The 17,193-nt window shown below is 38.6% G+C and overlaps 1 protein-coding gene across 1 annotated transcript in view; it reads right to left on the bottom strand.

The window, feature by feature from the left end:
• Positions 1–1,076: 1,076 nt before the first annotated feature.
• Positions 1,077–17,193, bottom strand: part of LOC141427362 (uncharacterized) — a gene marked incomplete in the record, with an annotated part of 87,063 nt that continues 70,946 nt past the window's right edge. The window contains 6 exon segments of the mRNA XM_074086702.1: positions 1,077–2,971; positions 5,229–5,284; positions 5,828–5,947; positions 6,408–6,539; positions 8,678–8,704; positions 10,807–10,975. Coding sequence (XP_073942803.1) covers positions 2,359–2,971; positions 5,229–5,284; positions 5,828–5,947; positions 6,408–6,539; positions 8,678–8,704; positions 10,807–10,975 — 1,117 coding nt within the window.

The raw sequence follows: 17,193 nt of genomic DNA, 5'->3' as shown, positions 1-17,193 counted from the left end.
CTTATTTTATATATATAAGATTTCATGACTCTAAGCCCAGCGTTTGTTATTTCGAGATTTTATTCCTATCCCATGGGAATATCGGGATAAAAAGTATCCTATGTAAGTAAAATCCTGTGTAAGTGTGTGTGTAAGTATCCAGGTTATAAACTAACTTTTCGCCAAATTTCATCCAAATCCGTCCAGCCGTTTCAGCGTGAAGAAGTAACAAACATACTCACTCACTCACTCACTCACAAACTTTCACATTTACGAGTATAATATTAGTAGGATTAATAATTTTATTTAATTATGTTTTAATTTAATTAGGCCATGATGGCAGAGTGGTTTGACCTCTCAAGCAGAGGATTGTGGGTTCAAACCCCGGCTCGCACCTTATTTACCTTGCGTTACTACCTGCTATAGCACAAAATATTGTTTTTAAATTTCGACCTTGATTCAATTTTGACGGATTACTTACTTCTGCTCAGTAGTAGGTACGATTTACACTTGCTTATTATATTAATAATAAGTAAACAATTATTATTTTTAATCATATTATCGGACAGTAAATTACTTAATTACGTAGGTTTACGAAAGATTAAAAAGATCAGTGACCTTTTAGGTCGACATTGATTAGTGAAGCAATGTAATTGTTCGATTTTTATTTCCCGTTTAATTCAATCAATTATTGATTTGAACAGTGTCCGATATTGACGTTTATTTACGAACAGAACTTACGGGTTCTTTAGAGCATCATTTACTCAACCTATTGCAGGTATATGAAAAGCTGTTCAGTAATTTTTTTTTTTTATTTGACTGGATGGCAAACGAGCAAGTGGGTCTCCTGATGGTAAGAGATCACCACCGCCCATAGACACCTGCAATACCAGGGGGATTGCAGATGCGTTGCCAACCTAGAGGCCTAAGATGGGATACCTCAAGTGCCAGTTATTTCATATGACAGTGCAAGCTGCTGCTTCACGGCAGGATTAGCGAGCAAGATAGCAATGACCTTGCACAAGGACTGCAGTAAATATGATAGATGTGATTTTATATTAGTATCGTTGCAGGATTCTTGAAATAATGAGCCGATACAAAATTATAACTATTTATTGAAACAATTTCAAAATAATATTTTTCACTAAAGCTATAGTGGGCTTAAGACTCACGTAACTAACGTAGGAAAGCGAAGATTAACGAATAAGATAAGTAGCCATAAGTACATAGAATTTATTCGTGAAGATCCTGTAGGTATATAACATGTGTAATTATTCTAGGTATCAATATAGGATATTTATAATTAGGCTTCGTGGAAGATTAATATAGCTTCACTATGTATGGCTAAAATACATTAAGTTTACGTAAACATTGATCTTACAAAATGCTTTAAAATGACATCTGGATATACAAATGCCTGATACGGACATGTTTGTACCTATATGATACCTACCGATGATACCAAATAATACAAAACAGCAAATAAATAAAGAAACTTCCGAACATGTTTTATGATGATCAACGGGAAGAATATAAAGTTGAAATGAAACAACTTCTTACAGCCTCTTATCACATATTACAGCTTTATATCTACTAGTTTGTCTACCATAGAAAATCTAAGATAACACTTTAACGCCTGTATACAAATTTGTAAATTAAATCTACAGAAATGAGTTCCTGTTCATTTTATTCCGCTAACTGTATGATACAGGGAGGTCAAAATTTATATTTAAAAGTAAAGATAAGTAAAGAAAATATGCACTATGCAATCCATTGCGAAATTACGAAACGAAACATCAATTGTTCACATCTCAGGTCAATACAGAGTGATATACGTTTAAATACATCGAGATATTCGAATTAAGTATAATTTAATCCAAATGGTTATACCGTTAATAATTTGGCATCCAATAACTAAGGTACGCATACATAGGTAGTAGCTTAATTACGTAGCCTCGAGCAAAGTGGAAATCAATAAATGCGAACAAGCGTTGCTTCCAACAAACTGTGACACACTGACCGATGGCACGATTCCTCTAACACAGAATCAGTTCCGATTTGTTATTGTCATTTACTTTTTGGATAAATGAAAGTATCCGTTAAGATTTTGTAAATTGATACACAATTTTAGCTCATTAAATATGTACATTGCGGACCTTGATCCATTTGAAAAAGTCAAATTCATATTTGACGATTATTATTTCAAAGCTATCGCGGTTAAATGTACGAGCATGCATAATCGCCCGCAGATGATATGATACTTACAAAAATAATGATTTTTTTAAGAGTATAATTTCATTTACAGACATGGAAATTCAAGTGGCTAGGTACAGTATAACAAATAACAGTTCGGAACCGGTTCGAAGGACCACGGACGACTCAAACTGCGCTTGCTTTGACGGTCTTAGCAGAAAGGAACCTATGCTCGATAGACCTTCGAGGGATGCCACTGATTTTCTTAGGTGAATAGGCATTGCAGTTGATAGACGAAGGTAGAGACTTATAGCCCCCATCGGAACTATAATCCGTGTCGGTAGACTGCCCATTCAGACTGGGGCTATGTCTGTTCCCATTCACGCTCTCTTTGCTGCTAATTCGTCCATTGTAGAGATCACCATAGGAAGTGTGATGTTTGATCATGTTTTCCTCAATGACTGCGTTTTTGGCGAGCAAAGGTTCGGCGCTAGAATACGTTTGGTTGTGGAAGCTCTCTGTGGAGCGAGATCTGTTTGAGTACATGTTCTTTCTGATGATTTTGTCTGCTGAGGAATCTCGTTTGACGTAGCGGTTGGTGTCATTGGCTAAGGCTTGGAGGTACTTGGTGCCAACACGGCTGCTAGTTTTAAGTTGCACAGCGTCTGTTCGCCGGTCGTCGTCGCTCGCGCGCCGCGCCCCGCAATAACACTTCACGGTCCCGTTCACTACAGGCCTCTTAGTCTTTTGTGCTTCACTGTACACCGGCAGCTTCCTCCCACTAGCTTGTTCATTCCAACTGGTGGAGTAAAATAAAACATTAATTAGTACACAATTATGGTAGATCTGCTAATAGAACAGAGGGATAGTGAAAGTGCCTATGTACAGTCGAGGTCAAAGATATCTTTACAATTTAGTACCTTGTCACTGTTTGCCATCTGATAATTTTCTATAAAAGTTTAAAATGAAGTGACAGGGGCAAGGTAGTAAAGTGTAAAGATTTTTGATCTCAGCTGTATCTACAGTTCTTATAGTGATTTCTATTTCTATTTAACTCAAGCACACTAGCTATCGGATCCCAAATTAATCCAGTCCTTTGCTGTAGAATTTTATAGTAGAGATATGTAACATTTCCAGAAAATGTTTAAGTAAATTGCTTTTTTTTTCAGTACCTGATCGTGGTTTGGACGCAAGCCTACAAAAACATTTACCACATACCTACTTACAAATTAAAATAATTAATAAAATTTGCTATCGTTTACACTTATTTCTCACCTTTATATTCTGCTGGGCAGCGTGCAACAGAGAGTAGTTTCATAATCAAAGTAAATTACAAATTAGTTCCCAAACAAGAAAATCAAAAAGACAAAACATGTTTACCTACACACATCACAATACAATGCAACCAACCTAGGTATGTACGCTACTCCTGAAAACCACGCGCAAGTGAATACTAAAACCAAGTGCCAGCTCGTGCTGTTAAATGAAACGTTTTATACTTAGCACTGCAAACTCTACAACCAATTCAGCAAATTTTTCGAAGACAACATACAATAAAATTACAAAATGCTTCATTAGAATTATTTTTGGGCGATTTAAAGCGTTTAAACCACATCCGTTACCGTTCACGTCATATTGAAGAGAGTTGACTACGAGGATCAACATTTAATAAGAGACCGTTGCATAGGTACAGGAATTTAATAAACAAATCCAATTTTTATATCCCTTGTGCAAAACTGTATAAGTACTACGGTAAAAAGAAGTGGTTGAATTGCCAAAGAAAGCCCGTGTAAACATAGGCACATTAGGTTTTTAGATAAAATCAACCGATCCTCATGCATCACTTGAAGAATCTATAGCAATAGTCTTCGATATCCCTATCGGATGTTACGAAGAGATCGCCGGGGTCTGATAGGCGAGATGCAGCAAGCACAACAGATTAACGGAGCACAAGAGGCAAACAGCGAGAAAGCAGTCGAGCCACGCTACCTGCTGCGACGGACGAACACCCCCCAAGTGGAAACTGCTTCGGTGAATGAGACAATGGCCCAATATCCGATTTGAATTAAAAGCAGCATGTCAGGAAATTAGAACATGGTTAAGTCGACGGTGATATAGTAGTACCACTACAAAATTGACACCAAAGAGTTTCAGAATGTGCAACTAGTTGAATTTATCACAACTATGAACTCCAAGCACAAATGGACGAGTGACTGATTAGATTGGAAAAGTCCATGCGTATCGTATTTCCATAATATAATTTGAGTGGTAACACCATAAATGTCTGAGATGATTAAGGTAGTTATGAGTGAGATATTAACAACAATATGGAATCGAAATTAGATGAAAATTCCCGCGAAATATGGAGTTACAGTTAGAGTAACTCTGCACATTGAAGTGGGAGCAAATGTCATCTTCCTGTTCATATAATCTCTGAGTATCAAAATCCATTGTGATTTGCCTAAATGAGATGCCAAGCATTGTATTCTTGAGATAGTATTTTCTAATGCAACTCTACTGTTCTCTTTACATATGGATAAATAGTATGATGGAATTATGGAAGGTATGTACAAGAGGGTGATAGATGAGTGCAATGTTTGTATAATTGACTTCAACGAATGTATCGATGCGTTGATAAACCTAAAACAATAAATAATAAAATATATGTGTGAGTAAAAAACAATTATGTACAGCGAAAGGAAATATTGGTTTTGTAAAATATTATGCTAAACATCTAAAATTTAAAATAAAATTCAATACATTCCAAGGTATCTACTTATACTTAGATAATAAATCAATTGAAAAAAAAACCAGCTCAAGGTTGGCTGTTACGAAACAAATATAGTGTAGGGTGCATGTAAAGAGTTATTTCTTAGTATGGTATTTTGAAGTATATTTTGTGTTGCGTCCTGTTCTATCTAGTCCCAAACATAAAGTAACTAGTAACTTCCTATTTATTAAGATATCTGCGATACCTAGCTTCATAAATATCAATCCAGTGCATATTGGTGTCATAAATAGTGTATCCCCTATTAGTATTAATAGTATTCAATTACCTCACTAAACCGGAATTTTCAGAACTCGTTAGCGCCGAGCTCATCGGCGGCCGCAACTGAAATGAAAACATGCAATTAAGTATGTATTATAGTTAACGCACTTTTACCTAGGTAGGTGTAGAGGTAGGTATAAACAATTCTTTTAACTTAAATTTGAGTAATAATGTAGATCGTTAAAATCATGGCTCTTTTTAATAAACAGCTAGTTATGTTATCCAGTTAAATTGCACCAAAGTTTTAAATCGCATCTGTAGAAATGCAATTCGGCGCATTATTTCGAGTATCGTATGCCAACGGAAGCAGATGGGTAACGTTGAGCAGCGAATCGTTACTTCATCTACGTCTGACTACGACATTAATCCGCAAACCGTTACTCGGCAAAACGTTTACTCTACGAAATGAAAATGTGCTAATCCTTTACCAGCGAAGGATTAAAAGTATCCCCTCTGTATTTATGTAGTCACTACCTATAAAAACGAATTCTGTTTCATGTTTTATATCATTATCATCATCGTCATTTTCACCTTCATCATCGTTATCATCATCATCGTCAACATAATTATCATTATCATCGCCATCATCATCATCCCATAACTCACCCGATCAGTTTGCGTGGCGACGGAGCAGGTGTCGTCAGCGCGCGGCTCGGCGCCGCCCGCCATCCGTAACATCTGCTGCTGCAGCACTCGCACCAATCGGTCGCGCTCTTCCAGTTGACTCTGGAATACACACCATCAAACTTTAGTTTGTCGGACGACTAAAGCATGCGTCTAAATACCAAAAGGGGCTTAATGTTACAAATCAGTTGCATGATACCCTAACAATCTGTCATGATGATTAGGATAAATTAGGGAAGTCAGTGCTTCTGGAATCCAAAACGGGTCGATGTGGAGGGAGGTAGCCTAGCAGTGAACTTCGTCGGTGATTCATAATTCTATCGTAAGTTTTAGATTACCTACAAATAACGTAAACAGACTAGGTACATTGTTTGATTTCTGGCAAAACCAGAAGCACGGAAGTTGATAATAATTTCTCAGTTTCTGATAGTTGTCGCTAGTAAAAAAGAAGAAAGAAGGTAGGAACGCAGGGCAAGGACGTTAAAACCGGAAGGGCAAGGTAAAAAGGTTGTACTTATTTCATTGATGGGGACTTCCGTAATGTAACACCTGAATCTATTACCTGAAGGAAGACTATCTGGCGACGCATCTCTGCGCAGGCGTCGGGGTGCAGCGGCGAGGCGGGGGGGCGGCGCCCGTTGACGCGCGCGGGACTCTCCGCGCACGCGGCCAGCAACGGGTCGAGAGTTTCGCTCTGCAATGCGCACGATCATCATTAAAGACACAAATTGAAATATCTAGCTCGGATCCGGATTAGCGATCCATGGCTTCAAATAATGTATCTATTTTACTTTGGATGTCACCTGTGTGATTGACTGTGTGTTTAGAAGTTACAGAGTTCTTATAAGTAGGTAGGTACCCTGAGTTTAAGCTTAAAATTTCAGCCTTCCACTAAAGCTCAGTACTGGAAGTCAGAATCGTGAAAATACGCTGAAATGGTTCGACAAAAGATAAATAAATCTATGGTATTGGCAGTTTGTCTACCACTCAACTTAACGGGGGCACACTGTCGTGCCCCAGATTTTGACTTCGACCTTTACTTTGATAAACAATGACAGTGGACATGAACGACGCGAGCGAAACTCTATCCACCCTTTGTCGCGTAAGATTCGCGCGTACAAACTTACTTAAGCTAGTAAAGAGAGGCTTAGAATTTCGGACGGGCGCGTAGAGCTTGTGTCAGCAATATTAACTGTCTAGATGAACAGAAAATAAGAAATACGAGTAAATAAATAAAATGAGAGATTCACTTTGAAGAAATTCCATCTATAAGTCTCAAATTTTAGCGCAATTAGTACCTACCGATGTTTATACTTGATTAACTTATGAAATAACAAACATCCACGCATCTTGCAAACCTCAATGCCTAACCCTCAACGTCGCGTAAATTGCGTTTATCCGATTTACGCGCTGGTTTATTAATTCGAAGTGTACAGTCGAACCATTTGAATCTTGACCAAAAAAGTTTTACTTTACGTCACGGATTTAGTTGCTTCAATCTTTCTATCTAACAGCAAGATTGTATTTAAGCAAAAGTACTTAAGTATTTTCCGTTCTTTCCAATTATTTTTATGACTTCAAAGTTCAATAAAGAAGAATTACATTTTTACCACATATATATTCAGCGCAATTATTGCTCAATCTTGGTTTTATTAACAAAAGCATTTTTCTCTTAATTTCTCAAGTGCAAAAGAACAAGCGTTGCATCCATAACCGTCACGCTTGGTTAAGGACAAATATTTTGTGTCATGGAAACCGTGCCAAGACAATGGTGAAGAACTCATTGTCAAGCGATACCGTTCAATAGGTAGATAGTAACCCCGAGTGTGGTAGACTGGCAGTCATAATGGCTGTGAGCATAAGGAGATTAATTTTTTTATCTACACCAATATAGTAAATCCTCCATTATGCGTTCAAAAACCATAGATAATTGTAATAAGATAATTTACCAACATAACGACATTGGATTCTATTTCATATACGACTACAGATATCTGTATCGTAATGAGATTTCATACATCATTACAGCACCGGGGCGAGCCGCGACGCGCGCACGAGCAGCAGCAGGTCGTCGCGGGCGCAGCTCGTGAGGCAGACACAACTACCTAGTTAGAGTTATGCAGGTCAATCAGGTCAGTCAGTCTCAATGGTTCTTGAACACATGATAGAGGATTTAATATATGGATGTAGATAAAGTATTGTATGCAACTGTATGCGTAATTAGGCCTTAAAACACTCAATGTGACCCTATGCTACGCCTGGTCTAATAAAACCACACTCGTGTTTTAAGGACCTCTATTACGATACAGTTCCATAAATAACTATAATAAAATTAAATAAGCAAGTCATGTTGACAATAAATGTTAAAGTGTAAGACAAAGAGGAGAAAGAAAAGTGTAGAAGCATCAATGGCGGTGCTGCATTCAGGTGCAAAGAGAGTTCGTTGAATACAAAAAAAATGTAAGTTTATATAAGCATTAATAGTACCGTGACTCAGGTATAGACTTCCTTCAGTCAAAGTCAACTAAAAATTAGGAAGACATGTGCCCTTGGGTGTCATAGAGGTACAGTCACCAGCACCAATATCTGACACAACAAGCGTGCATAAATATCTGATACGACTCTATTTCTACGGCCGGAAGGACGTGTCAGATATTTTTGCACGCTCCTCTGTGGCAGATATTAATGCTGGTGACTGTACAGTCGTCTTGGAAGAAGAACGGAGACTTTTTCGTGATTTTGCTTTTAAAGTGAGTACCTTTGATAAATAATGTAGTCAAGTGAACGCTCTGTGTAGCCCTTTCTATTGCAAATTGCGGAGGCAGTACTTACACTCATCGAATGATGCTCTTCCCCCGGCTGCGTGCGGCAAACAAGGCGATGCAACCAAATAAACAAACGTTACAACACGCAAACAAACAAAATGGTGCTTACACTAGCCTACGCTTTCGCTAAACAAAAGTTAAGGGGAGTCTGCTGTTTGTCAGTATTAAAATGGTATGTGTTAAATGAAGCTTGAACATAAATGGTAGCGTGCTTTAGGTATAGGTTGGCGGGAGTCAATGTTGTTTTTTGTTTAATTTTAATCGGAGTTTGTACAAAACGTCTGCAGCAAGCAGAATCCTTTTAACTTTAGACGCTGCGAGAAAATAGAAGGTAATTACTGTACCTAGACTTATTTGTAAACCTACACCCGCTTTGGTTAAGGCTAATGAACTTGTTAACCTGTAAAGTCAGACTTTGACCTACGTGTCTATTGCATAACACTCGCTCGCTCGCTTCGAAAGAGCAAATACCTTTTATTTTCAATGGTAAGCGTAATTTTATACGTTTGTTTTCGACCCATTCATGTTTTTATACAAATATACAGAGAAGACAGAGAAGTGCTAACAAAGAATGAAAAAACTTTTAGAAACTTGATACCAAGGTCCCGCAGTAATGCGATAACTATATCTGACACGAGCGTCGGTTTAGCTTTGTTGCGACGCGTTAATTGCACATTCATATCATTAGCTACAAAAATATCTACTTTTACTAGGTACTTTTAAAAGACTTGGTGAAATAAGATATAAGGTTCAATTAAGCATTGTTTAAAATGGATTAATGTTTTTGTTATCTAAATTTTCCCAGAGGATTACTGACGGACAAACAATGAATCTAGATTCGGATCAATGGGACCTAAAGCGAGCAAATTATTGTTTTACGAGTACACCTGGGAAACGTGCTAATTGCGATGCGAACATACTTGATTAGATGGGTCGTTACGGCAGGTTCCTTATAAAGAGTAAATACGGGGAAACCGCAAATGAACATTACTGGTTCCTCTACTTCCTACGTTCTATGCCCTTGCTTGCACACGGCAAATCATAATAATTACTTATGCATGCTTTCTCGTTATGCAAATAAAAAAACATGTAACGTAATTTACAACAATCGTAACAGAAAATATCTACAACACTCAAGCAGTATGCGATTGAAATGAAAGGACGATAAAATTCTTACTGCGCTCTAATCGTAGATTTGTACTGGTACCAGACTGACGTTTCCTTTTTAATTAACTTTCGAATAGTGAGTGGAACTGCTCTAAGAAAATGGAAATAGCTGTATCACAATAATATTCATAATAAATAATAGACAAGCCCTCTTGTTCTGAGAAGAGGCCTGTGCCCAGCAGTGGGACGTATATAGGCTGGGATGATGAATTAAAGTACCTTAATTAAGATGATCTAGTCAGTTTCCAGAGGTACATATTATAATTGGAAATATGTATGATTTCGCAAAAGAATTTATAAGTCCTTTAATTTCATGACTTTTAATTCAAACAACGACATGCACTACTTAACCCCAGAGATGGCTGGTTGCAGACTCGTTCAATTTAATTATGCCAATCTTCCGTCCATTCAAATTTTGATCATTGTTGACTAATTTTAGCTTTTTTCTAAATAAACTAAGTATGGTACATAAAACTAGGTTAAAAAAATATTGGAGTGCATTGGATAATTTTGAGGATAGGATAAAATCTGATAACATTTTTGTTGTTCCGTCATTCACGAGAGTTCAACTTGTTTTACCGATGCGGTTCGTTGACAAATCAAATAAAATGACAAAATTATCCTAAACACTCCTTAAGACTTAGGGTTACATGCTCAGCTCAGTTAAAATATAAACTAGATAGGTAAGTAAGTGACCAACTTGTACACGAATAAACTATAAAATTATCAGATTATTTAAAAATCTACTAATCAGCTTCGTTTAGTTATCTGATTGCCTCGATTAATATACAAATTGCCAAACATATGAATTAAACCGATACCGAACCGAGCATGTAACCTTCTTACCAATTTGACTACTAGGGTATGACCTGCTTTCTTCCTCGTTGACTGGCGTCGAACTAAAGGACATTATAACGCCATCCTGCCATTAAAACCGAACCTTCCATCTTCCAAAGTAGGTATACATGCCTCCTGTAAGACGCGCTTAAGCTGCAGAAGTAGAGTCTTGATGTCAACCACATCCTGCAGCAACAAGGCGGGGGCGGGCGCGGGCGACGCCGCCTCACTCGCGGCGTCGGATGGCGTCTGCGCACGCGAACGCTGCAGCAGCCGCGCTGTGCGGACCGGTAGGCTGGCCCTAGAACAATTAGAAAATGAAACTACCGTGAAACAGACTCATCTTTATCTATACTACTATTATAAAGAGGTAAAGTTTGTCTCCCTCTCATAATAAAAAAAAGTTTGTGAGGTTGTAGGGGGTATTCTCTGGATACCTACTGAACCGATTTAGATGAAATTCGGTGTATAGATAGTTTGAATCCCGGGGAAGGACATAAATTAGTTTTTATCCCGGAAAATTGCATAGTTCCCGCGGGTGAGCGATAAACGAATTCTACGCGGACGGAGTCACGGGCTACAGCATTAAATGGAAGTTAATTCGGACAACTCACGTCTTAAACGAGTAGCTCGACATGTTTCATGAGTCGCGCAAGCAGAGTGGCAGGTATTGGCTCTGTGCACGACATCAGCGCCACCTAGCGTCCGCAACTTTTATGGCTCTGATGCTCTGACGTTTTGAAATTTCATCGCGACATTGTGACAAAAATCAAACCTATAACGTTTTAATTTATAATACAAAATTACTGTGATACCGTGATTTGGGTAGACAAAAGATAGTGAATTCATTTTTGGTCATTAAAATTAAATGAGGTAAGTAAAATTTATTCAAAAAGTAGTTTTATTTTCGTTATGTCAGTGATTGTTTACTTCATGTTTAGTTGTACTTTTACTGTAAAACGAAAAGATAAAGCTATCTTATGGTTTCTTTGAATAAAAGTAAAATTATATAATTGGTTCTTATATCGCTAGTAATAAATTAATATCGTTTTCAGATCAAAATGAGTATAATTTTGAAGACCGGTTTTGTGAGTATCACTCAATATAAAATTTCAATCACAAACCGTTTCAAGGAAAATTGTTGCTGGACATGTCCGAGATCTAGAGGAATTAAGAACAAAACAGGGACAGTGTTCAATAATTCAAGCTCGCATCATAACACAAACATCTATTACTAAAATTAGGTAAGGTGCTTTAGGGTAATTCCGTAAACGGGGTTATTCCATTTATTTAAAATTTCTCCTAAACGTGTTGATGTTTAACCACTGGCAGCACTTAAATGGACGCCCCATTTACCGCTCCTCGCGTCTCTCCAGATGATGCGAGGCGCTGACATCGGTTGGACGTGCAATATATATTTTTTTGGGTCGAGTGCATTTTCGTGCCAAAAAGTTAAATACGAAATAACCCCAACACCGCTAACTCTAAACCTGATAAGTTACAAGATTGAACTATTAATGTTATGACAAATAATCGTTTTTTGCGAATGACTGTGTCAGTCTAAAAGGCCTAGCTATAGTTTAATTTTTTTTCCCGAATTACCCCTTTAGGGGTTATTCCAGTGAAGTGATTCCCGAAATAACCCCAGCTTACTTTAGTATGGTAATTGTCTGAGGTATTCAAACTTTCAACTTTTCAAGATTTACATTTTTTTATTTGTGGTGCCAACCTCCATCTATGGACCCCAAGCCAACCTTACCTGCCGTGGTGCACCCTGCCGTCTGACAGACTGGGCTCTGGCAGCTGGCTGATTGCGGCATAGCGCAGCCAAAATCGGCACAGTTAAGTCCCCGGGCCCCGGATTGGCTGCAGCATCGGCGGTGCAATAAACTGTGCCCTACGATCGCCAACTCGCATGCCCAGTGTGGGGATTATGGGCAAACCCCTACCAGAATTAAGCGCACGGCAAAGAGATGGCCCCCAGTTCCCGGTCGCCCCGCTATTCCTTGTCATAGTAGCGTTCATGGTAACGGTAGGGCAGAGGATGCTAAGAATCCCGGTCGATCCAAGGCTACCTAAGTAAACTGACCCTGGCTACCTAGAACGGACGGACTTTTAGGACTCTTCTAGCGCAGTTGGAAGTGGAGCTGGAGAACATAAGGGTGGCATATTCAGGAGTTAAGTGAAATACATAAAGAGGGCACCATCATCTTAGACTCGGGCCACCTTCTGTACTTCCGCGAGGATGATCAAACATCACAGGGTGGCGTAGGGTTCCTTGTTAATAGATCCCTCTCTAACAACATTAAAGAGATCTCCAGTGTGTCGAACAGGGTAGCGTACCTGATACTTCGGCTATCAAAACGATGTAGCATGAACTTTATTTAGTTGCTTGCATACTTGCTTCTTTGAAATGATTATGGTTCACGCGAGCGAAACATGCTCACTTGCAAGCTTGCTTAAATGTTTGCTTGCATGCTTGCTTGCTTGCATACTTGCTTGCAAGCTAGCTTAAATGATTGCTTAAATGCTTGCTAGCATGCTTGCTTGATTGCTTGCTTCATTGAATGTTTATGATTCACGCGAGCGTAGCCGCGGGTAAAATCTAGTTCAAAATATTAAAGTGACATGGCATTTCTAATTGTTTTATATACTTACTAGTATATTCCCGCGGCTTCGCTCCTCTCCCCTATTCTGCTATTCGGGGCGGAGACAAAATCTACAATCCACACATCAAAGATCATAATAATCTGTCCAGCTGTTCAAGAGTTATAAATGGTGTAACTAATCCAGCTTTGTTCTATAATATATGTAGATTTAATATTCCTTTGCGGCAAATTTTGAGAACCACATTGCGTTTGTGGGGTTATTTCGGAATACAGATATTGAAAAAATCTGTAACTGTGGATATTACTAACGAAATAAAAATAAAAATGAATGGGGTAATTTCAGCCTAAAAAGAAATATGAACCTTGAGCCAAATTATAATAAAGTCCACCTTTCAATAACACGCAGAATAACCCCGCTATATTCCGAAATAGCCCCTGTGCAAAAAAAATAAGTAACTAGTTTTTGAATACCAATATTTCCATAAATCGATCATATTTTAGAAACTTTTTTATATAGTATATAAGATCGATTAGTGGAAACGACAGAAATATCCTAAGACTTTAAATATAATTTACCAACTCGGAGTAATTAACGAAATTACAAACGTCATGTCAACTCATCAAAAATCCACGTGGAATTACCCAAAGCACCTTAGTTAAAGTCTATACAAATTGCTTTGTTAATAACAGATAACAGACAGTATGACAGATGACAGAGCCAGAACTATTTCTACTTTTGGCCACCATGAGCGCTGCGATAGATTTCATCACCCTCACCTAGTACTTCGCACCCTCACAAGTGAAACAGATTGCCAATTCCGTAATTCACCAACCGCCGTCAGTGACGCGCCCTGATGAATTCATTAGTGAAAATGGGACACTGTAGCTATAGTTATGTTTATATCACCTGTAACACGCCCAGACCTATATTTAGAAGTAAATTAAGTGTTTGTAATTTGTCTGGCTGTTTTATTTAACAATAGGTACTATCAATCCATGGTTATTTAGTATAGGTACCTAGTTTCTTCTATCTGCTACAAATCATTAAGTACATTTCTTTTATTGACAGAAAAAATCAAATTAAGTAAATGGAAAGCTGGTTTTGAGAAAAATAAGTTCATGTGAAAAACCGGCCAAGAGCGTGTTGGCACGCTCAAGATAAGGCATAGGTAGCCATTACGAATTCCCTCGGGGCCAAGGACCGTTCACACCGACACGCAGTGACGCGACACGTGTGTGTCTAGTGCAACTAATCGTGTCATACTTCCTAGCGGTCACGCAGTGTCGTATGGAATTCAAACTCACATCAAAAAAATTTACGAAAAATGTACTCAATTGTACGCTAATTAAAAAAATATATTACTACACGTAGTTGCGAGAAAACAATGATCAATCTGTCACCGCCAGGAAGGATACTTTTTCTTGTAGATCAGAAAAATGTAGTAGAAATGTACGAAATTGTACGCTAACTAAAAAAAAAAGTACTACACGTACGAGAAAAGTGTACGTTCAGGTTCTAAAGCGTTTCTTTATTTCTACGTGTAGTACCTACTCTATTTTAATTAAGTACATTTTTCGTATATAGGTATTTTCTGATTCACAAGAAATTTGAAAACAACTGCTACATGATGAAATATTTAGATAGTGCCCGCCAGGATATCCTTCCTGGCGGTGACAGATGATCACTGTTTTCTCGTAACTACGGGTAGAACTTTTTTTTAACTGGCGTACAATTTCGTACATTTTTCGTATTTTTTTCTGATTCACAAGAAATTTGAAAAGTCGACTGCTTCCCAGTGAAATAGAGCGCCCGCCAGAAAGTATCCTTCTTGGCGGTGACAAATTGATCACTGTCTTCTCGTACAATTTCGTATTTTTTTTATGTGATTTTTAATTCCATGCGACACCATGTCACAGCCAGGAAGTATGACACAACTAAAAGTAGAGTCATTCACGATGACGCGTGCCGTGGTTCTTATTACAATGTCATTAATGTCTAATTTTGACAAAATCACGCATCTTCGTGGATGGCACTAGGTATAATTGGCATTAAATTTCAAGTTTAAAATAAAGTTGTCTCTTCATCTGTTGCCATTTAGACATGATCAGGAACCAAAACTGATCAATTAAAATGAGTCATTTTGTTTATCAGCCTACGATAATAGTCATAGATAATATTCATCAAAGTTGTCGGTAAAATAGAAGACAACAACGATGGATTACAGGTTGCTCATGTTATTTCAGTTTCTGAAAATATTAATGTAAAAGTTCCAACTACTTAGATAATCTTGCAAGTGGCTACTGCAAACGGAAGCTGTCAAGATGTGTCAATAGATATCGCTGTTATTGGGTCGTAGTTTTAAACAAAAGAATGTTGGAAAGAATGGCAGTTTGATCCAAATAGCGATTGTGGGGGAAAAACAGCAAAACAAAACCACGACGATACTATTGGAAAGGGAAAACATCCGGTTGCGAAAGCATTGACCAATAATGCGTAAAACACAACTCAATAAGTACCTATGCTATGAAAATGTATAAATGAAGTTAACAAATATTAAATAACAGCAATATTTTTGTCAGCATATCATTTGGCGGTTAAGTGCCGCAGTCACTAATACCTTCTTATAGGCCTTATTGCCTCATTGATCGCTACATCATCGGACCAGCATAATCCAATTGTCTATTATTACATTACTTGGATTACCACCAGGAAAAACCTTGATCAATATTTTGTTAAACTTTAATTTCGGATGACGAAAACGGATAGAGTGATTCTTAATTGCACACAGTTGCCTCTCGGTTGGCCTTGCATTAGTTAGTGGCTTGGCCAAGTTGTTTTTTAGCCTGTTAATGCACTCGAAACGAAACAATAGTTTTTATTTGTTAAGATATATCTAGGTAGGTACATTTGTATTCAATGCTTTGTTACAATCGTGTTTAATAGTCAAATGTTTCATAAAAGAAAACCAAATCAATAATGCAATGCGAGTAGAAGTTGATACGTTAACATTGAGCTGCCACGAACAGTTGTGAAAACATTGAAAGCCGCGATGTAGAAACTACTTGATATCTGATAATACAGGCTAATCTCAGATATCATATCAAACTTAAGGGGAAGGAACTGATGTTTATAGTTGCAAAATGAATGTTTGGAGCGAACAATATGGCACTTAGTTGACGACCACTGTGTGTAGGTAGAACTGATGTTTATCCACCTGTATTGCCTTGCGCGTTGGCTGCGAAGGCTGGGTGCCGGGCTACAGGAACGAGCGGTGCTGGGTTCCGCCACATGGAGGTCGGTCTTCTGGCGACGCGCGCCCAACACCGCGGTGGGGCCGGCGCCCGCGGCGCTCGTGGCTGGTCGCATGCCGCGCGGGAGACTTTCACGGCGCGCACGCACGCGGCCGACTGAAGCCCGCGAGCGGCCCGCGCTATCGGTATCGGGGCCGCCGCCGCCACCGCCGACGCAGCTCGCCCGGAAAAATCAGATCTCGTGGCGACGACCCTACCCATTCAAGCCAAACGGATCACAATCAGCACGCAGTTTTCTTTTTACACTCTGTTTGCAATCAGCTTCTCTTGCACCAGTTACGTTTTATCATCGTCAGGCCCCGTGATTATCGTCCGATTCGACGCTGCGCTCAACTCGGAGTACGCGAGGGCATTGACAGATAGTTTAGCAACAGAGGCATGTCGAATGATGTAGTCAGGTGTGTCTGAAAGGGAGAACACAGCGGCCGATACTGATGCCCGCTGAATTACATCGCGTCACGCTTGCTGCCCGCGCAATAACTCCACAACACTTTCTTTTGCACGTGATTTTTGTTTGTTTTACAACCTATTGCTAGCAAAATTTTGTTCCACACTCTTACGTATGTACAATTTGAATAAATATTCATCTAACAAAACA

The sequence above is a fragment of the Choristoneura fumiferana genome, chromosome 4, assembly GCF_025370935.1.
Source record: "Choristoneura fumiferana chromosome 4, NRCan_CFum_1, whole genome shotgun sequence".
Lineage (NCBI taxonomy): Eukaryota > Metazoa > Arthropoda > Insecta > Lepidoptera > Tortricidae > Choristoneura > Choristoneura fumiferana.
The sequence above is the reverse complement of the archived record's forward strand: the minus strand, read 5'-3'. Positions and strand labels throughout refer to the sequence as shown.